Source organism: Pezoporus flaviventris, unplaced genomic scaffold, assembly GCF_033815535.1.
Source record: "Pezoporus flaviventris isolate CSIRO_AGI_PZ_B2104156 unplaced genomic scaffold, CSIRO_AGI_Pfla_v1 ptg000041l, whole genome shotgun sequence".
Taxonomy (NCBI): domain Eukaryota; kingdom Metazoa; phylum Chordata; class Aves; order Psittaciformes; family Psittacidae; genus Pezoporus; species Pezoporus flaviventris.
The window spans coordinates 12,369,681-12,393,946 of NW_026892589.1; the positions used below are offsets into that span (position 1 = coordinate 12,369,681).

Here is a 24,266-nt window from a genome sequence, read left to right on the forward strand (position 1 = left end):
AGGGCAAAGCGAAGGTTGAATGTACAACCCCTTTGTGTCCCCATCAAACACGTGTATTGCAGCAGTGACTCACCACTACATTAATCAAGATTTCCTTCAGCATTGGCTCAAAGCTGGAGTAACAAAGCACTGAACCAGAAAACACAAATCTAAAGGCATAACATACCAGAAATGAACCTATAGCAAAAGATTGTCTGGTGAACTGATGAGAGAGAACCTGTTCACTTCACTGTTGCTTCCGTGCCAACTTATTTGTCTCATTTATCAGTGTTGTCTTCTCAAAACCTAGGCTGAAGCAGTACTGTATCTGTAAGATGCATTTGCAATGTAATTAATGTACTTTAAGGAGATACAGAAAGTACAGTACCAAGGTCCTTCACAGCATTTTTGGCAGCAGACACTTATGAAATAATTAAATACCACTATCTCCATTTTCCAGATGAGGAAACTGTGACCTTTGCAAAAGAGGTGATCAAAATAATCAAGAATTCAAATCCTTCCCTGGTTTTTAGCCATAGGAAACACTTTTTAATGCTCTACACTACTGCTTGTGAGTACCACTGCAGTTTACCTAATGAAGTCATGATCAAGACATGGATTGTACAGTACTGCCTTCCTTGGGCCAATGTGCAGAAAGGATATGACAAACCAGGAAATGCTTCTTATGAAAAGACAAGCACTTCTTATTTAAAGCTGATGGTTTTGCCCAAAGTGCTGTCATTTGTTTCTCATTTCTCAAAAATGAAGACTTGAAAGATTTAAGAAGTCAAAAGCAGAACACATTTGAACAAAAGGAAGGCAAGTTATGTTCAAACAGGTCTTTTTTCTGTCTTGAGCCTCATGTCAGACACTTAAATTTTTCATTATTAAGCCTCTCATGAGGTTCCTCCTCACAAGGTTTCCCTCCTGCCCTGTTCTCCTTGAATTTCTATGGATCACAGTATATTATCCTCCTCAAGAACAGGCACAACACTAATTATTTTTGCACATGCATTATCTGTGCATGTGCAGATAATGTAAAACATATGCTGCTGTCTTGGTAATGCATTCTTGTTGATCTATTAAACACTTCTTTCCCATCACGTCATGAAACACAGGCTGTCTGCTTTCTAGCTTTATTTTTCACTTAAAAAGTTGTCCAGGACCCTAGCAACATCGCCCCTGGGACTCAAAACCTTGTAGTGGAGAGAAATCTAATGCAGTGGTTGTTTTATTATTGCTTGGAACACCCTTGGAATGTGTATAGCGTGTCAGGGTAAGAGAAATCGACATCTCAGTTGTTCAGTGTCTGTGCCATTAACTTCCACCTGTAGTTTTCATCTTGATGTACAGAAGAGGAGAAAGACAGGAGGCACGAGTGAAACATGCATGGGCTCCATATCACACAGGAAGCTTGGTGTATGGGTGTACACATACACATTTCCACAGTCTCTTTAAGACTCCTTTAAAAGAAAGGATGTTTGTGGAGTGGGCATGTCCTATGGGATTAGGAAGGGAGTTCCTGCTACAAAAGGTGTTCCCTGGTTTGAGTAGTATGTTAAAAAAGCACAGAAACAGGCAAAGAGAAAGAAAGCAGAGTGTTACTCTTGATAAATGGCAGTGCTAATGAAGGCAATACAGGAGGGCATGAGAAGATAGATTAAATCAAAGAATGATGCAGCTAAAATAGTCCTTGCTTTAGTGAGTCTTCCTGGAAGTACACTTAACAGGCTTTATCCAAACAGAGAAAAATTACTGTCGTCAGGAAAGTCAATTCATTTTCCTGACAAACCAGTACCCAGCTGCAGCAGCCAGATTCCTTGCAAACATCTGAAGAAGAAAAGGCTGCTTCATTAAGTACAGCTTCAGATATGACTTGCCTGAGCTACAGTGACTGTGCTTGTCAGAGGATGTACTGCAGCTGAGCTTCAGGAGGGTCTGGGGAAATTTCAGTCAAAACTACAACAGGATTAACTGCACTTCTGATATTACTGGTGTTGTGCTTTATGATCAGATATCATATAGGGAATGGACAGTAATGCAGATTTTTATTACACACCAAATAATAAAATTAATCAATGTTACTCCTCACTTGAGCTCCTAATCAATGAATCCTTAACTTCTGTAGTTAGTTATTTGCCATCATACCCTTGTGATGTTGATGTTATTCTGATCCAAAGTCTGGAATATCAAGACAGCCAACATTAAATCCTCATATACCTTGCAATGTATTAGGTACAATGTGAGGAATTTAAATTAGAATTTGAAAATAGCTACAACCCAAGCACTGTTGCAGTATAAATAGTGGGAGGCATTTAAAAGCACTGGACAGCACCTGTATTAGCTGTACTTCAAAAAAACAAGTCTTCAAATATGATCATTTTGGATTTTGAGCATTAGAAAACCCAGAGGCCAATGTGTTGCAATGCTGAGGCCATGTATTTTGACAGGATACTATAAAGGTGGATAGGATACTGTAGGAGCAGTCATTGCAACGTAAAGTTAAAAGAAAATTGTGAGTTAACAAAAACTGATCCATCTCTCAAAGATTTCCTCTCCCTTATATCCTCTGTTACAGTGCATACCTCATCCCCCTTCAGAACTTCAGAGCCTTCCAACTCATGGGCCTGGCTGGTCTTCTGCTGCATCTGCTTTTCAACATTGGACAGCTCTTCCTTAGCAGCCTGGAGTTGCTCAGCCTTGGCTTCCTTCTTCCGGGACATTATAGATGCCTGCGTGATCATTAAAAATGCATATGGACAAGTAAAGTAAAAACTGCCTTCCTTCAGCATTAGTAAAATGTAATCCATTAAATTTCAGGCACTGCACCACTGAAACCACATTTTAACTGTCAGAAACTGTTTTTCATTAAGCAATGTGAGCATGTCTCACTGCAGAGAAAAAAGCATTGATTATTCATTAGATACAGTGGGTTAAACCACAACTCCTCTAAAGTTGATTGCAGGCTCCCAACTTCCTTCAGTATGGCTGAGATCCCAAACACGCCCTTTTTCACACATTCGTGCCGACAGATTTTACATTTTAGATTTCCATTTCTTCACCTCATTTTTTCCATTTTCATTGAAGAAAAGGTAGGCATTTGAGCTGCTTCATTTCTTCTACTTAGTCCCTTTCTGTGCATATGTAAAATGCACCAACATGGCTTAAGTGGAAAGTTATCCAAGATTTCACAAATGTCATAATACAGATTTTTATAACTCCAACCTACTCCAACCTACAGAAATATGTTATCCTAACAGCAGATCTGAGCCACTAAATCTTGGCAAATAGCTGGAAGACAATGAATAAAGCAATACCGTACAGAAATAGTGTCGATTACAGATTATTCCTCTGTTTGAGTCTAGAAGATAGAGCATTTAAAAACCAGTATTTTATATAAGACAATATTTCATAGTACCCAAGATTTGACCAGAAGCTGATGGATTTTAGAACATAAGTGTACTTTTGTTCAGTAAAACAAAAAGGCATCTTTATTGACACAACAGATTAATTTTGATGCAGGTGCAGGAATTTGGAGGTATGGCTGGTTTCTTCATACAAAAGGGAAAACTTACAAAGAAATGAAGCAAAATACAGAGCAGCTTTCTCCCACTAGGTGAAAAGAACCAGCTTTATGTCTAAAAATATACCTATCAGAGTTCTGCTGGGGTAGGATCTCGGCTCTTTGCTTCATGAGATATCTGCAGCGACAAACTGTGGAACAATATATACGATCATTGTGTGGAAAAGAAGCCGGTCCCTCGCGGAACAAAGCAAAGACCACTGCATGCTTTCAACTCACAGCAGCAACCTGAACTCCTGCAGTGGTTCCTCCACTGAACACAATTATATCCCGAGCCTGCTGGTCCTGCTACCAGCACATTATGTGGCAGCTTTTCTTTCGGGAAGAAGAGCATCTCTTACGGAACAAAACGGTGCATTTCCTATTGCATATGTGACTGAACTGCAGGATGCATTTTATCACTATTTTTTGCCTCCCACTGATCCATTTTACTTCAGCCTTTTTATTTTTTGAACCATCACCATAAGCATCATCATGAAAATCTTCATTAAAATTAGCAGTGGTACAGGCTGCCTGGAAAAGAAACCACATTTCTGTGTAAGCTCTGAAAATCTCAGAGTTCATAAATCCTTTTTAGAACTTGTGAATTTACTCAGACTACACCAGACAGCCTATTTTATAGAAAGACTATTTTATAGCCTCAGGATGAAAAAAAGAAATCAAAGAATACCTTCTTAATAGATGCAACAGGAAAAATAGCATGTGGTAAAACACAAGCAAGGGGTACAACTGAAAGCAAGCCTTGCCTCCAGGGCTGGCTGCAGCCATCAGCCCACATGCTGCCTCTTAAGAATCTGTCCACAGCTGGAGCTTTACCAAAATAGCTCCTCCAAAATGATTCTTCCACAATTGCTGGGATGCAGCTGAAGTCAACACCTAACAGCAGAAGGACAGCAGTCGATACGAACTCACTAACGTGCCTGAAAGCAAGTGTCTGACTCAGCCCTAAACATACATATGTTCAACAGCTTTTTATTTGCTTTTTGTCCTCCCTTATTATGCATTTCACTGATTTATGCTAAATAAAGACAAAAATCAGGACACAAACCAATCAGGGACTGAAACTGCTGCACTGCTTCTGCTTAACAAACGCTTTGTTCCTCCTTACCTGTTGGCGGTACATGGAAAATTTGCTATCAGCTGGCTCATACTTCATCATTCTTTTCTCAATAAGCTGGTTCATTTGTGCATTTACTTCATTTATCTGCAAGACAGAGCAGAAAACTAAGGAAATGGAGCTTTATTTCTTTGTCTTCTCCCAAGAATTAAATGCTTTGCAAACCAGATTTTCAATCCAGCTAGTTCCATTTTTAAAACAGAGAAACAAACCCAAAAACCTCAGTGAGTCATTAAGCACTGGCCAGGAAGAGGCTAAGGTTTTGCACTTCCAGTTCTGTGCCTTTATGATAAGGCAGAAGCATGATGTTGGCCCTGAAAATGAAATAAACTGGTGTACAGGGAGAGCAAATGCAAGGGACTCGGTAGAGATGGAAAAAAGACTCATATTGTGACATACTGTATGAAAACTGTCATTTTATCAATATTAACTAACATTCCTTTTCACTCAACCATTTATCACAAGTTTAAAGGGGAGCAAGCAAAGACTAAGTGATACCAAATTCATCAATACTTAAAAGAGTTGCAGACCATCATATTCCAGCTCTATTGTACTTTCTTTCTACTGCTCCAGAACGCAGTTTCTCCACAGTCTCTTTGCTGGTCCACAGTCTCAAACTGTTGATGTTCATTCTAGCTGAAGCTTTAGAGCCCACTGCACCTGGAAATCACAGCTACACCAGTGTACTGATTCCAGCTTTTCCAGTCCTGACTTAATGCTACCCCGGGACTCTCATCAGCCATGGAAACCGCAGCCCTAGCAACCTTCCTTTAATTCTCTGCTAACTAGATGAGTGCTGATAAGCAGTGTAAATATGTGCTGAAATCCAATAATGTCAAATCGTACCGCAGGTAGCACTGGGCATTCCCCAGACATTTCCATGAGCAATATCCGTGCACTTTCAAACCTAAGTATTTCAAATAAAGTGTTCCACAGGACTAAAAATACTCCACCACCTGCGAATTCTATTCCTTTACAAAAGCTATTAGTGGTAGAACAGGCCTGAATTTGAAGATGGCATAAGAATTCCCTTGTGTGAATAAATTCCTGGTTTATATGTTAGAAAATGCAGGACTGTGGCATTCTCAGTGCAATCCAGTTCCTTTTTAAGGCACTGAGAAAACAGAAGGTTGACTTTTAAAAAAAGAAATGCTGTCTAAGGCCATGCTGTGATAACAGCCAAGTAGATGACATTATCTATTTTGGGTTTATTATCTATTAAGAAGAGCATACTTCCAAAATATAACAAATTAAAAGGTGACCTCATGGAGAAAGAGGGGAAAAAAAACAAAACAACTTTGAATCTTTTTACAATATTGCCCAAAATATTGTAAGAACCCCAACAATAGTCTTGGAAAGGAAAGCACAAACCCAGGCTTCAAGTGTGGCTGAAAGAAATAACTGCAACCACAAACACTGTTGTGATTAGAAAACATGCCTGAGGAAAGCGGAGGCTGAACCACACAGCTGGTTTATTATTTCAGACCTCATCTACCATTTAATAATGCCGCATCCTTAAAAGTCGAATGATCGGGATCCAAAATAGCATTAGGCTGTCACTGACTTTACTTTTGTTAAAAGTAGTCTTAACCTTAAAATAGAATGTATTCCTGATGACACTTGACTGCTGATTCTCCTCTGATCCAAGAAACCCGTGGGCATTTCTTTCTTGCATTACTTTGGCATGCTCTGTGTGTGAATGCACAGGCTACTGTGAAGTTGATCACTTGCTTCAAGACACAAGAAGGATGGTGAATGGCAGCCCACACCCATGGGTAAATCATTCTCTGATCCATTACAAATACTCTGTTTCCTCGTTATCTACATTTCACAGCAGAGCCTGAGTTGGAGATCCCAGGGTTAGTAAAAACCAGCTGGTAAAAGAAGCTGACATTGAGACTGAACAGTCTCGTAGCTAGTACTATGTAGGACTAGTCTTCCAACCCTAGCTAACATTGTAAATCTTCAGCATGAGTAGAAATACGAATAATTAACATTCATATAAATTCTTCTAGAATATAATGTTACTTATTTAATCTTCCATTTAGGATCATGCAGATATGAAAACTTCATTGAATTAAATAAATGGACTTCTGTGGCAACAAATACCTCTGCACATATTGGATATATACTACAAATAAGGACTTTTGCTCATTCTAACACCATTTGTTTTTAACATCTGAAAAAATCTGGAAAGGTAAAGTAAGTACTTGATTCTCAGATTTCCTTTGGGCTTCCCAACTAAACCAGACTTATTCCAAACACTAAGGAGTTCTGAGCCATTGCACATTAAAACACAATATTGTGTAGATGTATCACCCTGAGAACATTTGTTCACCACTCCATAAGCGCTCTCTATATGCTGCTGTAAACTCCCTTGATAACCAGTGAGAGTTTAAACCAAGTGAAATCTGAAGAGAATTAAAATCAAATCTTTAGTGCTAATTTAACACCTCTGCTCATACCACAGGAAATTGCTAACACGATTTTCTAAATAGCATTTAAGGACACGGTTGGTTTGGGTTTGGTTTGGGGCTTGTTTTCTTGTTTGCTTGGTGGGTATTTTTAGGAACTTGTCTGGGAGTTTGCATTTAGTAATTAACACATCTTCTGCTTTACAACTGAAGGGATGTTCCTTTGGGAATTAGACATTTTCTCAAGGATATAAAGTAGTGTACAAGAACCTGAGACTATGCTATGGAATACAAATTAAGCGTGGCCTTGGTTAGCTTACCTTGCTTTCAAGTACATTGAGATCAGATTGGCTCATAGCTGGTTCTGCAGCCACCTTTTGTAAGATGTATGTTGAATTCTTCTTGCTTTCCAGCTCTCTAGGTAATTTTTCAGTAACCAGGTATGTATTGAAATTTATCTCCTCTTCCAGTTTCTTCATTAAACCTTAAAAGCAAATTAAATCAGTGTGTCTATAAAAGTAACATAGCAGATAATTAAGTCTGATTTCACCAATACATTAAGTATCTAGTAGCAGATTATGATAACAACAGCATAACACTTGAGTATTCTTTTCAGAGCTCAAAGAAACAGGTAGTTACTTGATTTAGATTTTTAATCTGGATGTTAAATAATATAAGTATTATTATCCATCTGTATCTCCAGCATATACCTATTAACTCCTTGACAGAATCTTTTCATCTGCAAACAAGGAAATCCCTTCTTACATGAAATTCCAGCTGAATCAGATGCAAAATTCAACACGCAGCACTGACACAGAAAGCCATTAACCTGATGTGTACCTTCCACACATCAACACACTGGATTCTGTGTTACTTGTGTTGTGAATTACATTCTTCTGAAACCTTAAAAGTGAAGAGCTAGACTGTGGCTGCTTACGCAGATGCTGATGAGGGGCAGCAAAGCATATCACAGCTATGCCGTACCCCTTAGAACTTCCCTGGCTGGACCAGGGGAGTGTGCATCCTGAAGCTGGTGCTACTCAAGGATTACAGAGTTCATTGTTTCATGTGAATTACTTCATCTATAGACAGAAATCATCTCAGGGTGAATCCTTTATCTGTACAAAGATCTTAATTTGGCCTAGCTCATGTATAGATTTAGTATATCCTTGAAAAGTCTCCCTGAAAATAAAACTTGATTCCAATCTGGCATCTAAAAAGCCCTTAAAATGAGCAGAATTTAATGTATGCCTACTTTAAGGGTCTTTTGCATTGCTGGAACACTTATAAATTGCCTTCCTGTAAATAGCACACTATTTTTTTCTTGTAAGAACAAGCATTCACTCTCAGGACAGGATATAGACTACGAATGCTGAAAATAACAATAAAATAGAAAAACCAAGAAGGAATGCCTGAGTAGTGATAGAAAAAAATCTGTTGAGCAAAGCAACTCCATTTGTAAGTCATGCTCTACGCAAGCCCGGTGCACACTGCATGTTACCATGCTTAGGATGACTTGGCTCTTACCAGGTAATTTAGCCTTCATAGCAGATAAATACAGGGACCTACAGGTAAGAACAATACACAGCTAAAAAAAAGTGCAACAGAGATGGAAAAGGAGGTAGGTGAAAGCAGAAATTGTGGTTCTCAGGCTGAAGAGCCTGCTGACCACATCCCTGACTGACAAAAGGAGGAGGTTAGAGCAAAGTGAAATAGAAGCCTAGGAAAATGTGCCCCCAGGGCTTCTAGATCCTCCTCACCCTCTGCTCCCAGCTCAGACTGAAAGGACAGCTACTGGGTTTAGCTGCCAGAGGGGAAATAAGCCATTAGCTCTTGAGAAAGCCTCAAGAACTAGAAGAAAACAGACCCTAGGGAAAGTAGGGTTGCTAACAAAGTCAAGTCAACATAAACTAAACAGGAGTGGGAATTCCTCTTTTCCAGCAGTTTAGTTGGTTGATTTCTGTGTTTATGAAAAGCAACACTGCCACAGGATCTTTTCCCCTTTGTGGAAAAGTCATTTATCTTGTGCAAAACAAACAGCATTGATACTGGTTTCAGAATGGGTTAACAGAATGGGTATGCAAAAGCCATTATGTACATGGCACTACAGCTATACCCTGACAAACACACCTGGACTCACTGAGATTTCCCACTTCTTTCTTCCAGAAGAACTTGATTCCAGTCTTCCTCAGCCCACAACAGAGCTGGGCATAAGGGACCACATTTTAATGTCTCACTAGAGATCTACCCCCTCTGCAAATGCAGCAAAGCTTCCCATGTATGCTGTGAGCAGAATTACCACCCCAGAACTGACAAGAAACACAGTTTGATATTTAAAACCAAGACCTTTGGTGTTGAAACCAAAGTGATATCAATTTAATTATGCTGATATTAAATATTAATATTTTAATCAAACTGATTTCTTCCTTTCCTCTTAGTAGCAAAAGAAATCTGCATCTACAGCCTATACTTTATTTCTTCCACCTCTCCAGTTTCCTTATAAAACTGTACATGCTTCTATTTGTTGTAGCTATGACACTCAGGAAACAACCATGCCTGAACAACTCCACATGAGAGTGCAGACATATGCCTCCACAGGCTATAGCCTTGATCACTATCTAGATCCATTTCTCAGGTACCTCTGAGCTACTACCAACTCCTTTTACACACTGGCTGGTTCTGCATCACGCTTACTCTTGACGGCTCAGCAAGCAATGAAGCAAGTTAAGACTTGACATCTTTATGGGGAAAGACATGATGATGTCAACATCCCTCATGACTAATGTAGTTTCTTTCCTAACTACTCCAGATATATTTTCCCTCCTATACAATTCAACATCACACAGGGAGAAGTAACTACCTGAGAGCTACGTTTGCTGCCTAACAGAACCTTAAAAAAACAAAACGTAGGGCAGGTTTTGGTTTAATCTTTTTCTCATTGAAAAACATTCTTGTTTCAAATTCCCAGGGTGGAGGAAAGAAAAGCAAGCATGCTTTAAACCTTTCCATTACACATATAAATTCTGTTTTTAATGTTTCAGCGTTGACTTACGGTTACAAAATCCACATACGTAAGCTGCACAGAAAGCCTGGCTCTGTGCCCTAAGGTTATTTTAGCAAGGTTCTGCCAACCAAGTATTTACATGTGGAGAGATACTAAGAGCAACTCATGTTTTCCATTCAGATTTTTTTGTTATTATTATTACAAAGAGAGGGATGGGAGAGGAGTTTCTTCGTGCTTGCTCAGTCACGTAGAAAAGAGGCAATTTTCTATGCATAATTCTGCTAATAGATCTAAAACCATTCTATGAAAACTTGATTCACTTCTTTTCCCTCTTCAGGCTACCAATTGTGTGCATCCTGTATCAAAACTATTTGCAGCAATAACTAATTTTAAACCAAGAAAAAAAGGGGACAGTGCAAGAAGAGCACTCATTTCATAGACTACCTGCCAACACTTTAAGACACATAGGAAGGCACATCTAGAACAAACTTCCACATGCCATTCACTTCCATCAAAGCCTTCCCTTCCCTTTCTGCAACCACCCTCACTAAGAGAGTATGTAAATTATTCCCTCCACAGCTTCCAGTATTTAGCAGAAGGAAACTGGAAGTGATATCAGAGGCCTAGCACATGCAAACACTGACAGGTTATGATCAAAATCTCCTTGAAGATATCTCCTTGAAGAACTAAAAAGCTTCCAGAATTTGCCTTTGTAAGTTATTCTTCCCATGCTTATCATTATTGATGGTCTTCAAAAATCTCTCTGACCTTTCAACATTCTTCCTGAACTCTGTTCAATGGACAGTGTTGCAGTGATGAATACTTCAGAGCTAAGAAGAGGTAACATAACTCTCCCACTGCATTTTCTTCCAGAAATAAATATATGGATAGCACCACATCTTTCAGACTGTTCTCCCATTTTATACTATGGCCCACAAGTCCTTTTCAGAGTCACTTCTTAGGAAAATGTCCCACATGCTATAATGACATCCTAGAGGAATACTCTGGCATTCTGCTATTCCTTAAAATACATACTGTTGGCACCGACTTGGCTTCCTAAGTGATTAAGGTCACTTCGAATCAACCGTCTCCTCATTATTCAGTCATTGCCCCTATTTTTAGTTCTCCTGGCTATCTCACCAGACCTCATCTGCTGTTTTCTTTCAGGTGCCCAGTGTAAATACTAAACAAAAAAGAGCCCCACACTGATTTCTGCATGTCCCAAGTAGAAACGCATCCACTCGGTGATGATTCCCTGAGCAATTCTCTTTCTAAAACCTTCAACAAACTCCTTTTAATCCTCTTAACAGAGCCCATGTTGAATTATGCTGCCTTGTTTGTTCTTCAAAATAGGGTGCCAGTTAAGAGTCAATGGTCTTAAAGAAGTCAGCCACAGCAATACTATGACTCTGACCAACCAGGCTTGAATTCTCATCAGAGACATCAGGTTAGTGTAAAAGTGCTTTAACCCCTGAGCTTGTATCCGTTGACAGTGACTTTATAATAAAGAAATCATTTCAAGATGGAAATAGCGTTCCACCTAAGCCATTCTCCTTTACCAAACACATCTATAATATACCACGACAATGGTATCTTTGAGGTTCTCAGTGCTCTAGATCTATTACTACATATTAACTTAATGAAGTATAGAAATTACACATTTCACTGTTTATCAATAACCACCTTAATACATTATTTTAATCAATATTTTCCAGTCATCCACTTCTTCATATTTCTGCCAATAAAGTGAACAATCATGTCCTATAAAATGACCAAAGATCAAGAATTTCAGTAATTCTGATCAATTCTTGGCATTAAACATTTCTGTTTGTGCCAGCAGAGATATTCAAAGCAAAAAGAAGGGAATCTTGCTGAGGAAGCACAAGCTAGGTTATGCAGACAAGTGGTCAGTGCTAATAAAAGTGCTATTCATATCTGGAATAACAAGACTACCAAAAAAAATTCCCAGAAACTCTAAATTCATGTTACTGCTATCAACAGCAACTGCCTCTCTGTAGTTAAATATACTGAGTAGTACTGAAAAACCACCAAGGAGTCTGCTGTAGAAACCAGTATGATCAACCTTAGTCCAAAAAGCATTTCAAAACAATCACCTGGTTTTCATGATACAATACAAAGTCTTCTAAATATTCTATTTCCAAGAGTTACAAACCTACTAACCATAAGCTGTACTTTCCTGGCTTAGCTAAAGCAGACTGATGCTAATTACATACAAATGATACTCATCAATATGTGCTACTTGCATTCCTTTTCATTTCTTTAAAGTACTTCATCCTAACTTAATTATAGGATGAAGTGATCAAAGCAGCATCTGTAAGCCACAAAAAAGCTTTTATTCATTATCAACAACTTCTATCATTGTGTCTTGCTTTAGAAGTAAAACCACCTGAAGTATTATAAAATCGTTTTAAAGGAAAGTCTAAATTCCAGTGAAAATCCACACCTACCATCTCCTGACCTGTCAGCACACAACTTATACTGACCTGAGCAGGCAGCTGAGGGACTAAACTACAGCCAGAGGGAGTTTTTAAAGGAAAATAAATTGTGTTAACTGTAGCCCAACAAAGCTTTTAAAATAAATGGGATCCTGTTCAGTGCACTGCGGTCACCTCATTTCAATTATTTCAAACACACAGTTGGCATTCTGCAATTGCTACTACAGGCTTTGTCTTTGTAACTACTACAGAGAAAAGCAGTTGCAGAGCAACTTTGTTTGGGCAACATTTCAACACAAGTTTTCTTGAGTAATGACTCTGAATTTTTCTTCAGAACATCCAAACACTTTTTCCCCTGCAAGCAGGACTCAAGATAAGGAAATTAAATATGTTAACTTTATCTTTATTTTCATCTCAACGATTAAATGACATATTTACTGCCTTTTATTATGTTACCTTTGCTTCTGTGAACTGAACCCATCAAGTTTCCATTGGCCTTAAAAAGAAAACCCAGGAACTGAAATAGAACTGTTGACACAGCTTTGCTGAATAAACTCTCTGATACCTACTGCAAAAATGGAACAGTTATAAAATCCACTGCAGGTCCCTTGGAGTAGAGAAGATAGTTCAGATACTCTTAGTTCAATCTGTGCTTCAGCAGCTGATGAGCATCATAAAAGAAAGTAAAATCACAAAGTAACAGCAATGCAACGTGGTGGTGATGGAAAAATCTCTCTAACTCAAAGCGGCTGCCAAAGCAGTTATGTGATGCAATGGGAATATTAACTACACCTGAAAGAGGAGGACAGTGACTTACTTTGTGCAGTTTAAATTTATAGACAGATTCTATAATTTTGGATGTAATTTATATGTATAATAAAAATCATTCTATGGCTTTTTTTTTACCACAGCAACTTCGAATGCAACTGGAAAAGCCCTGAGAAAGTATCATTCTGAGTCTTACACCTCCATGCTACTTTACATGCAGTAAAGTATTTGCCTATAAATCAACCCTAATCTCTGTATGAATAGCACATAAAACATCTATTGATCCTGTGATGTGTTATTAGCGACTAAGTGCAAGAGACAGACTGAAGGGGGGTAAGTGATTTGCCAAAGATCACATACATCTGAAGCACTGAACCCTAACCTTACTCCCAGTTTTGCTGTCAAACTGCCAGGCTAATCCTTCTTATATTTCCCTCAAAGTGATTAAACCAGCAGAAACCTAGATATTGTCAAATCTTAGCCCTTGGAGACAGTTAGTTATGCATTTATCTAGTAACTGCAACTCCTTCCCACCTGCTATTTTGATAAACAATCCTATAGTACTAACTTTCTCTACAATTAATATAATTTATTTGCAGAGGTGATTTGCAAACTGAGGTATCACTGAAAATGAGGAGAAAAAATCTTGCTGTTTTACAAGTGCCTGTAGTGATAGGACAGGAGGTGATGGCTTTAAACTGAGAGGGAAGATTGAGATGAGTTCTTAGCTCATCTCAGCAGAAGTTCTTCCCTGTGAGGGTGGTGAGGGTGGCCAGAGAAGCTGTGGCTGCCCAATCTCTAGCAGTGTTCAAGGCCAGGTTGGACAGGGCTTGGAGCAACCTGCTCTAGTGGAAGGTGTCCCTGCCTGTGGCAGGGGGTGTGCTGAAGGTCCCTTCCAACCCAAATCAGTCTGTGATTCTGTGATTAATGTAATACAGCAACAGACAATCAGCTACAATAGTGTAATGAGAACAAAGTATTATCATATGTAAACAAATATATTTATATCTAAATATACAGGCTTCAATAGATAGATATATCTAGTAAAATATTTATAAACATAATCATAAGTGAGTGTATGTATATATATAAAAACCATGATCTATAAAACTGCCTAATTAGAAAGTAGTTTTATTTTTAGTACCATGCAAACCTACAACACAAAATTGCACTACAATGAGAAAGAGGCCTTAAAGCTTTCCAAACTTTCAAAGTATTTATAGGAGGTAACTAGAAGAAACAAACCTACACTGAATAAACCAAAGTATTTTCATGTATCTGTATATTCATTGAGGAAAAAATATTCAGAAGCAGCATTTCACCAACACCCAATTACAAATATAAAAGGCATAAAACCTTTGGGAAGACAAGCTCCTGATTTAGTAAGTGGTTTCTGATTTTTCCAACCCCTTGTATTTCCAACTGTGGGTTTTTTTGCAAAGTATTATAGTCAGTATTCAGTATTTAACTGGTTTAAAGCTTTTTTAAGAAGTGGACCTCAAAAGTATAATTGATATCATCTTCCCCTGTGATTGTTTCCTTGGCTTTTTGTAGCAAGGCATATTCAGCCTTAGTATCTCCAGCATGTGACTTTAGAACATGAGCTGTTTCTTTCCTTAGATCCTCTTAAGTTCTGTACACTTTCTGGCATTACCATATTACTGACAGCAGCCAATTTTGATTTCATTTCTAACAGAGAAGTGTAAACCCCCAGCCTTTATAGATTACTACTTACCTTCAGGTTTTGAATCCCCTGCTGCATGAAGCATTTCTTTCAGCTGGAGCTGTGCTCTTTGCAATCTCTGCTCTGCACGGAACAACTTTGGAGAGAGAATGGGACACAGATAAGCTCATTCCTTTGAAATGCATATTCAAACACCTAAAAAAAAAAAAAGTACAAAAAAATCCCAAATATAAAAAATGATAGCTATGAACATCTGCTGATTGTTTCCCAAGGGAACGTGCCAAAACAAATTCTCAGCAATTGGCCTGGCTTTACTCGATATTCTGTAGTGTTCATGGAGGATTCTTGTTCTCCCAAGTGGTTTCTTCTCTATGGCAGAAATTCATTGCTTAATTTTCAACCAAAAATACAAGTAGCTTCAACATCAGAACAACAACAAAAAGACAGCAAGACTCAGGATTGCAGCAGCTAACTATCCTTGTACTGCAGTTCTTGCAATGCAGCTGAGTTGTCACAGAGATCCACTGTCCAACCTGACAGCACACTGGGAAGCTTGATGCCAGGTAACACCCAGCTGATGATCGTTTTTGTGATTCAGATGACACGCATCAAGAACTGGAATCAGCTGGACATCACATTCATTTACTTGTGATCTCACCCAGGTTCAAGCAAAGACTCAGCAGCTTGACAACCAACTGATTCACATGGATTCCACATCCAGATATAAATGCAATACTATGTGGGGATTTCCCCTTTTAATACAGTGTTGAAGTTAATGCTACAGAATTTGGGAAGATGATATGTCAATATTGCACTGGATTTATAAAAGAATCTTGTTTTGACAACATAGCTGGGGAATTTGGATGTTAACTGCTTCCAGTGTTTCCTAGGACAATCTTTTTGTCAAACTCAGGGACCAAAATCCCAAGGTTGCTCCTGCATCAATATTCCCACCCAGTGAAAAGCTGAGGTACTTGCTGTGTTCCTCAGCCCTTGAAATCTTGGTACAGATGCAGAGATACAAATCTAAGGAAACATTTGCTCACTCCCATAAATATAAAGAATTCTCTTTGGGTGCTACAACAGTAAGTCATGGAACATATCCTGGGACTGCTACATGATGATATCAGTGGCAGCTGAAGCAGCCAAGTTCTTTGAATGAGGTCTGTGGATCTTGCAGGGTCAAGCCTCTTCCCTTAAAATGTACATAGATATTTTAAATGGGATTTAATTTTCTGGTGCTGGGAGAAACACTGGATTGTTGTTCCTGATGTACTTTTTTAAATGCATTACTCCCAAACACATGTCAACCACTATTTATTTTAACAGGTATGCTTTTATGGCAGTACCTGATTTTTTTGTTCCTGCTTCTGTTGAGCCAAAGATTCTTCTCTCTCTTTTTCTACACGAAGCTGTCTTGCTATTTCAAGAATTCGTGGATGATTTTGTACTGTCTCCACCTACAGCAAGTGGATAAATAGTGCATGTTACTGTCAGATAGTTGAGAAATACATTAAAGAGATCATGTGTTTCACAGGCTCACTGAGCACTTCCTTTCCATACATGTTACTACTCAGAAATGACAGCAAAGTTCTGGACCCAAGATTCTTAAGAGCTCTGGACTAACGCCTAGGGAGATTCTCTGTGGGTCAATTAGTTACTTGATTCCTTCCTAGACATAGAGTATGTTTATCTTAATCCTTGTTTGCATTCCAAAATCAGAGTTGCAAGCCAAGGACTATGACACTGAAACGTAATAGTGTCACTTCTCTTACTACCCTCTTCTTAAGACGTTCCACTCTTTTGACAAGTTGATCTTTCTCCTCTTCCATTGCATCAATGTCCTAAAAAGCAGAAAAAAAATAGATAAATGTTAATTTATTTACAGTATCATACGGATTGGACTAAATTCTGTTCAAATTAATATGAAAATCAGAATTCTTCTCTGAATACACTGAAGTGGTTATAATTTTATTGATCTATGATCACAACATGCAGGATCCCAATCTCTCTTCTCTCTTCCCCCACAGTTCCCACTCTGTTTCTGCTGACATTGCTTCATCTGCACTTTCCATTATTAATGTGAACATTTAAAATAAAAGCAGGTGGATTTCTCCAAACTAAAACCAAACAAACAGAAACCACCTTGCAAAAATCAGTATCAATTCAATACCTCATGCAGTCTAACGTATGGTTCTTAATGTTAACTGGCACACGATTTTGCACAAAGTTGCAGATGAGTGATGTTTGCTGACACTTTGTAATAATGTTGTGTTAGAAGAAATACTTTATAGTGCTAAAACATGTATTTAATTATTATTCTCCTATTTTACAGCAGCAGGGCTCCACAAACTGATAGTTATAAGAGAAAAGGAAATAAATTCTCCAAATTTAGACCTCATCTCAACATTTGCTTAACTTCTCTGTATGTCTTATTGAAGAGTGTGTAAAGCTTTTCAGTATTTTGCTGAAACAGGGCAAATCTCGTTGCTTAACACCTGGGCCACACAGGATCATCATTTTTATTGACTTAAGCTCTTAATTCATTCAGCTCCCTCTGAAATTATTACCCTGCATCAGTAAAGCAAACAGCTTTGTAGCAGTTTGCATTCAGAGGAAAGGGAGTTCTAATATTTGAAAATCCTGCTGAACAGAATCTTGGCAGCCTTGGTTCCCAATCTGCTTCAGAAAGCTCAGCTCTAAGCACAAGTGAGGATTTGCTAAGCTGTTTGCCAACAGAGAACAGTTTCAAAAGGCAGCTGCAGTGCCCACCCGCTCTGACCTCTACAACTTGCACTGCAGTGAGTCCATAAACCCAACAAAAATAGAACTACTGACATTCAAAGAAAACCCAACAAAAAAAAAGTTGTGTGATTTTGTCAGATTTTTTTACCCTTCTTATTTCTGCAGTAGATAAACCAGATGTTTTGAGCTGCTCACACTCCTTATGTAGGTTTTTAAATGCTTCCATCAGTTCTTCATACTATAAAATGAAATAAAAACCATGCAGAATGAGCTCTCTTAAGGATTTTCAGATCAACATGTTGCTTTACTACTAAGACAGTAAATATTTAAAAAGAAGTATGATGAGTACAAGAATTAAAGGTATTTTTTCCATCACAAAAGCTTGTCAACTTATAAAGCAAACCTAAAAAAAAAATAGCGAATTATCTTCTACTCGAAGGTACACTCAGAAGTTTCACAATTTCTTTGGTATTTTCACCTTATAATATGCAGTGTATTTTCAAAACAGGAAGATAAGATGTTATCTGAAAGGGATGATGCTATATTAACAAATTATTCTCTCTTACTGTGTGTATATCACATACATAAATTTATCAGCCCAAAAAGGAAGAGTTTGATCCCACAATATACTTGATCAAAGCAACGGGGCTTGAATTTAGAGAGCACTGAGCTTCAATCCATCAAAGCAGTCCAAGAGCACACCCGACTTAACACGTGAGAAACAGTTTTGACACATTGCATAATCATGCCCTCAGTATATTACAGAGATTTATATATGCAGTTCAGTGGTTAGAAAGAAGTAGACAGTGTGCTACTTCCACACCAGTACAGTGCCCACCAGTAATCTTAAACTGAGAGGCAGTGTGAAAGTCTGTGTGGGTAGAGAAATAACAGGGGACAGAAAGAGTTTAGAAATATGGATAGGAAATAAATTTAGATTTAACTTGGGAGAAATGCAAGCTGAGACACAAGGAAAGATAATCTCCACAGAAACAGCCATTCAGTGAGATGGAAAAATCTAAAAAGAGAAGATCAAGTCATTGCTTACTTCCTGGAAAGAGCAATTGATATGAATGTTGAAAATAAAATGGCAATGGCCAGTTCAAACAAAGACATCCCAGCTATGTGTGATGAAGCAGCAATTCTATTCTATAAAACCCTAGGGAACCAGCATCTAGAATGCTCTGCTCATTTCTGGTTGTTTTAATATCAACACACTGATAAGCTGGAATAAATGAATGAATGAAAAAACCCCAACAATAAAATGGCTCCTGAGAAGAAGATAAAATAATTGATTAATTGGCAAATAAAGGTATGATAAGGTATGGACACACTGGACAATGAAGAACAAGTTACAGAAAAGTAAGAGTAAAAATTCAACTGGCCTGCATGGTATCACTTGGGTGTTACAGAAATACTTTAACAAATAATGAATAGCAGGTAGTCTGAGCAACTCTATTCCTGACTGCTGATGTCCAGCAGCTTCCCTTTGCATGGATTCTCTACCTCGTGCAAAAGGGGATTTTAGTGAGCCTTTTCCTTACTCATAGAATCATAGAATAGTTAGGGTTGGAAAGGACCTTAAGATCATCTAGTTCCAACCCCCCTGTCATGGGTCCCATTATTGGGACACAAAATTTCAAGCCCAATGGCAAGAGTCAAACCAGGGCAGAGCACATTTTGCCAGAGCATAATGAAGGGCAGGTTTCTCACCTTCACCAAATAAAAGCTGCAGCTACCCCATGTGCACCCAAAGGGCACGACACCATCAAATGACCAAAGAACACCCAAGTTCCTATAGTGGAAAGAAAGATACCTGGCACCTGGGGGCAGCTCACTGAAGACTAGATTTATGCCTGAAGTTGCCTACTTTTAAATTAAGTACTGCAGCCAATCCAATGTTTAAATCACAAAACAAATGCGAAGGTGGCCAGTATCCCAAGTATCTTGTTTAAATGATCTACAAAAGGATCATCTGTAAGGTTCCTTCCAACTCCAACCATTGTATGATTCTATACACCCATAAAACTTGACCATGTTCTAAGATTTCCAAGCTCTTATATTTGAAATGTTTCTCTTAAAAGACACTATGGGAAGCCTGTATCTAAATTATTTAGGCTAAATTCTTTTACTCAATTGTATCTAAATATTTGCATTGTGATTTTAACTTATATCAAGGCACTATATTATCCAGCTTCTGTTTTGAATTAATCAGCAGGGCATTAGTTAATAACATGGTTATATTACTCTAATCCCAAAAAGGAACACATCTTAGGTAATGGAAATAATGGAGTTAGATATTTATACATACTAAGACTATGACATACTGAAAAAGACCCCCATACAATCTGCATTCTTTTCTCTCTTTGCTACTTCTGCTTAGTTACTTCAAATTATACATCCAGTATTGTTAGTGGCAACAAAAAAAAAATAAAGGACTTAGTCAAGCTTCAGTTAAACTACACAGCTTTGCTTTAAAATAAATCAAGTTACCTGCTACAAACATTCAAAACCGCTGTGATTTTGCACTATACATAGCAAAAGGCGGAGAAAACTGGATAAAAATTAAGTTAATATGTACCTCAGATAATACAGATCTAAACCCATAACTTTGGTTCACTTTTAAGCTTTACATTTCAAACCCACCCAGTCTGACTATCTAAAATCAACATTTAATGCTCACAAAAGAAGTGGGAACATAATGAGCTGAAATGTCAAGCCAGGAAGAAGCAATAATTTTACTTATTCACAAAAAAAATAAGGTTGAAGCAGAAGTGGGATAAGGCTAATACAAATATTAAGGCCTAAAGAAAATTGACTATTAGGAGACACTGGCTTTTGGTCCTGACATTTTCTGCACTAGTTTAAAGTGGTAATTTATGAAGGTAAAACCATTCATTTCGTAGTCTGGGGGGGGTGGGGGGGGGGAAGTGTTTAAAAATTAAGAAATAATAATCTACCTTGGCCAGCATGGCTGTGAACATTATTTAGCACCAAGTACTTAATGGGCTTAAAACTTTTCAATTTGATGCTACCTATTAATATGCAATTTCAGGGTTATTGGAAGAAAGATGGTCAAGACATATACTTCTCATCACAAATCTCTGCTCATCCTTGATTCCAACATGCTTTTACTATACCTCACTTGAACACGGATCTCAGCAGTAACTCTTCCTGTTGGCACTTGAATTAACACAAGATGTTGGCATTCATGAAAAATGGTACCTGTTTGTTGATGTCAGCCACAGTATCATCATGCAGAAACTCCGCTGGCACTTCCAGTTTTACCAAGAAACGTGCCAGGTAAGCTCTCTTCTTGAGTTCATTGGTCCTCTGAAGAAGCCAGTGTAGGAGAGGATGAATTACAGGTTTGCTTCCAGTCACTAACCCTTGGCGAAATGCACTCCTATAGGAAAACAACAAAAAGAAAATACCTCAAAGTAAAGAGCAATGGCTTGGAACAAACAATTTGCAGTATTTTGATGTTCCTCCTCCACTTGCCTAATGATTTCTTAATGCTGTTAAAAAACAAAACCTTCATGATGCCAATTTGCTATTTATGATCTCAATTCTGCTACCCTGAGACAGATAAAACCCCCATAACACATCAGAAGGTTAAAGCCGGCCACCATGACTCTTCCTTTTCTGCTATATTCTTCAGGAATAAAGGGGAAGAGTGTGGGTTTTCTGGGTTACAGCCAAGCGCAGGAGGGTGCAATCCAGCCTCGGGCGGCTGGTCCGAAGGGGATGGATGGGGAACGGAGTGCCCCTGCCAGTCATGGGGCACCCTCTCCTGGCTTGCTCCGCAATAGCAGCCGCTGCAGCATGGCCCGAGGGGCAGTCTTGGCTGGCAACCCCTATAGCTCACCCTACAGGGAAAACGGACAGGCTGTCCTCAAGGCATTACATGTACCCACCCGGGCAGTCGAGATCAAAAATACACCCAACTATTGAATTCAAGGTCCGTATAAACTGTGAAAGATGTTTTACTGTGGTTTGTAGGCGAATAGATACTTACAAGTCCGATACACTTCCTGGAGGTTTGTATTTAAGGATACCAAGAAGATTCAACATCCTTTTAGCCGTTTGTTCAGGCAGCTCCTCTCTAATATCAACAGCATGCTGGATGGTTTAAAAAGAAAATTAATTACCCACCATTTGTCCAAGTCATGTTAATTAAGTAGCAACACTAAAAGAATTTATCCATTCATCATATGTCAATGAAGTGAGATACTCCATTACAGAACATCATTTTTAGCACTGAACTTCAGTTCTCTTCTAACGGATTTAATTCAGGTGAATTTACTCTAGGAATACATTCTGCCTGCTCATGGGACCTCGTCTATGCAGACAAAACAATCGCTGCCACCAAAGAAGCCAGATATCCAAGCACACCAAGGCACATGTATCTGCACTCCAGATGTATGAACGATCCCTTCTATCTTACATGGTTTTGGTAACCTCAGAGGAGAGGGATTCAATATCTACTGCAACAGCTAATTGATGGTTCAGTTCTTGGCCAGTTGTGCAAGACACAGCCTGACATCTGACTTAAGAACACAGCGGTTGGCAGTATGAACGCAGTTAAGAGCTGTAGCCTGATTCCCAAGGAAAAATACACAGTCATCACTCTCCAGAGGACAGGCATCCAATATCCCTGGCCCAGGAAATACTGCTGGTTTGCCAAAACACTTAGATGTATAGACAGGAAGGATTCTTGCCAGGCACATTTATTTCCAGGAAGCTCCATACAAGCTATATTGGTAAATCAAACATGCCACAAGATTATGCAGAGCCAGACCTAAATAAAAGCAGATTTCTGTGTCAACCCCATTTGAGATGTCCACAACTATGCAGGCCTGAGCACCTCTGATTGCCTTCCTTACCTTTGGGTCAATCTCTCCCAGAACATCAGTGAGCAGCTGCAACAGCTGCGTTGACCCTAAGGAGTCAAACGTGATTAAATTGTAGTTCTTCCTGAAGGGCTCCTGATTGAGCTTCTCAACAATGAACTGGATTTGGTCACTCATTATCGTGTACTGGAACAAAAACCTCTGCAGAAGAGCTCTGAGGAGGCCTCAGCAAGGTGCTGCCGGGAGGTTGAAGGCACCACCTCAGCGAGGCCCGCAGGTGGTGAGCTGGCACCAGGCTCGGCGGGGCACGACCCGGCCGCTCCCTCACTGCCCCTACAGCCTTCGAAGGACGGTCCGGGCCCCTCACACAGACTGTGGGGGGTCAGCGGGGCCCAGGTCCGGCGGCAGGGCCCTGAGGCACCGGGGCGGCCGCGGCCTCGTCCTCCGGTTACCTTGGTAACGGTTGCCAGGGCGGTGGCGTCACTTCCGGCGTGCCTCTATCGGAGCGGCGGGAAAATGGAAGGTGGGGGAAGAGTGAGGGGGTGTCAGCGCATGCGCAGAGCGGCGGGGCGCGGTGAGGCGGTGCCGGGCTGAGGAGAGGCGCGGCCGCCGCGGCGGGAGGGGCAGGGTCGGGCCGGGCCGGACATCGGTGATGGAGGGCGGGTTCTCGCCTTCCCGCTTGTACCGCTGTTCCTCGCACCCCAGGGGAGGTAAGGCGGAGCAGGCCGCACTGTGAGGCCTCCCGGCTGCGCCGCTTTGCCAGCCCGGTGGGGCTCTGGGAAGCTCAGTCCCCGCCTCAACACACGCTTTTCCCTCCCTGAATTAGGCAGGAATTGGGATTTCCTCCTCGTTTCCAGACCGGAGCGGCCCTGCCTGTGCCGTGGGGTGTAGCCCCAGCGCCATTCCTAACAGGGGTTTAGCATTGGGGTCCTGTCCGTGCTGTGTGGGAAGCGTGGCTGTGGGTGATGCTGTGGTGTGTGCTCCATAGGGCAAGTCTCTTGTGGGACTTCTTCACAGCACAAGTGCTCTTGATGCAAGGAACAGCAGAAATAGTTTTGAGATTCACCCTCTCCAGTATATACTTAGCTCTGCGGTTTCTTCAGAGGGAGGCTGTTGTCGCATGTGTAGGAGATGTACAAACAGATTGATGCAGTTACCCAATTAAGGCTTCTGGCAGTCTTTGACAGCATAAAGAGATGTCAAGTGTGGCTGATACATCCATCAGGTGAATGGTTACTTCATTGCTTTGAAATGGGAAAATGTTTGGAGGATGCCGGTCCTGTGCTGAAGCTTAATCAGGGCAAATGGCAAACTTATGTCCTTGGGGTTGAGCATCAGTTGTCAGCGTGCCTCAAAGTAGCAATAAGTATGTAGTGTGAGCTATGCTAAATGTGAGGCAGGGACAGGAGCTTCCAACGCACCAAACAGTCAGAAATAGGCTATATATTAAAGTGAATATTGTTTATGAAATGGGTATCTCGCGATCAGCAAGCTTTTCTGTTTCAGATCCTTCAAACCCCATGCTTAGACCTTAAATAGGTGGATTTTGGAGCCTTTGCTATTGCAATTAGCTTCTTGGATAGTCTCAGAATCCCATGTGATTCCACAGATGATGGATTAAAATATGCAGTGAGTCATATTAAATTGGTGCCAATTGAAATGC

The 24,266-nt window shown here is 39.7% G+C and overlaps 1 protein-coding gene across 3 annotated transcripts in view; it reads right to left on the reverse strand.

Moving 5' to 3' along the window:
* IFT81 (intraflagellar transport 81) overlaps positions 1-23,092 on the reverse strand; it is a 41,153-nt gene extending 18,061 nt beyond the window's left edge. Inside the window, exons 1-10 of one of the 3 annotated variants that reach the window (XR_009745740.1) lie at positions 22,637-23,092; positions 21,769-21,872; positions 20,976-21,156; positions 17,899-17,988; positions 16,784-16,849; positions 16,355-16,465; positions 15,057-15,141; positions 7,414-7,577; positions 4,671-4,766; positions 2,565-2,711 (exon numbers count right to left, since the gene is read on the reverse strand). Coding sequence is in view for 2 of the 3 variants with exons in the window: in XM_061466267.1 (XP_061322251.1) it covers positions 2,565-2,711; positions 4,671-4,766; positions 7,414-7,577; positions 15,057-15,141; positions 16,355-16,465; positions 16,784-16,849; positions 17,899-17,988; positions 20,976-21,156; positions 21,769-21,872; positions 22,637-22,780 (1,188 nt within the window). In the remaining variant the exon portion in view is untranslated. The remainder of the gene's footprint in view (positions 1-2,564; positions 2,712-4,670; positions 4,767-7,413; positions 7,578-15,056; positions 15,142-16,354; positions 16,466-16,783; positions 16,850-17,898; positions 17,989-20,975; positions 21,157-21,768; positions 21,873-22,636) is intronic. The other 2 variants (XM_061466267.1, XM_061466266.1) reach the window with 2 other exon arrangements.
* Between the last annotated feature and the right edge of the window lie 1,174 nt (positions 23,093-24,266).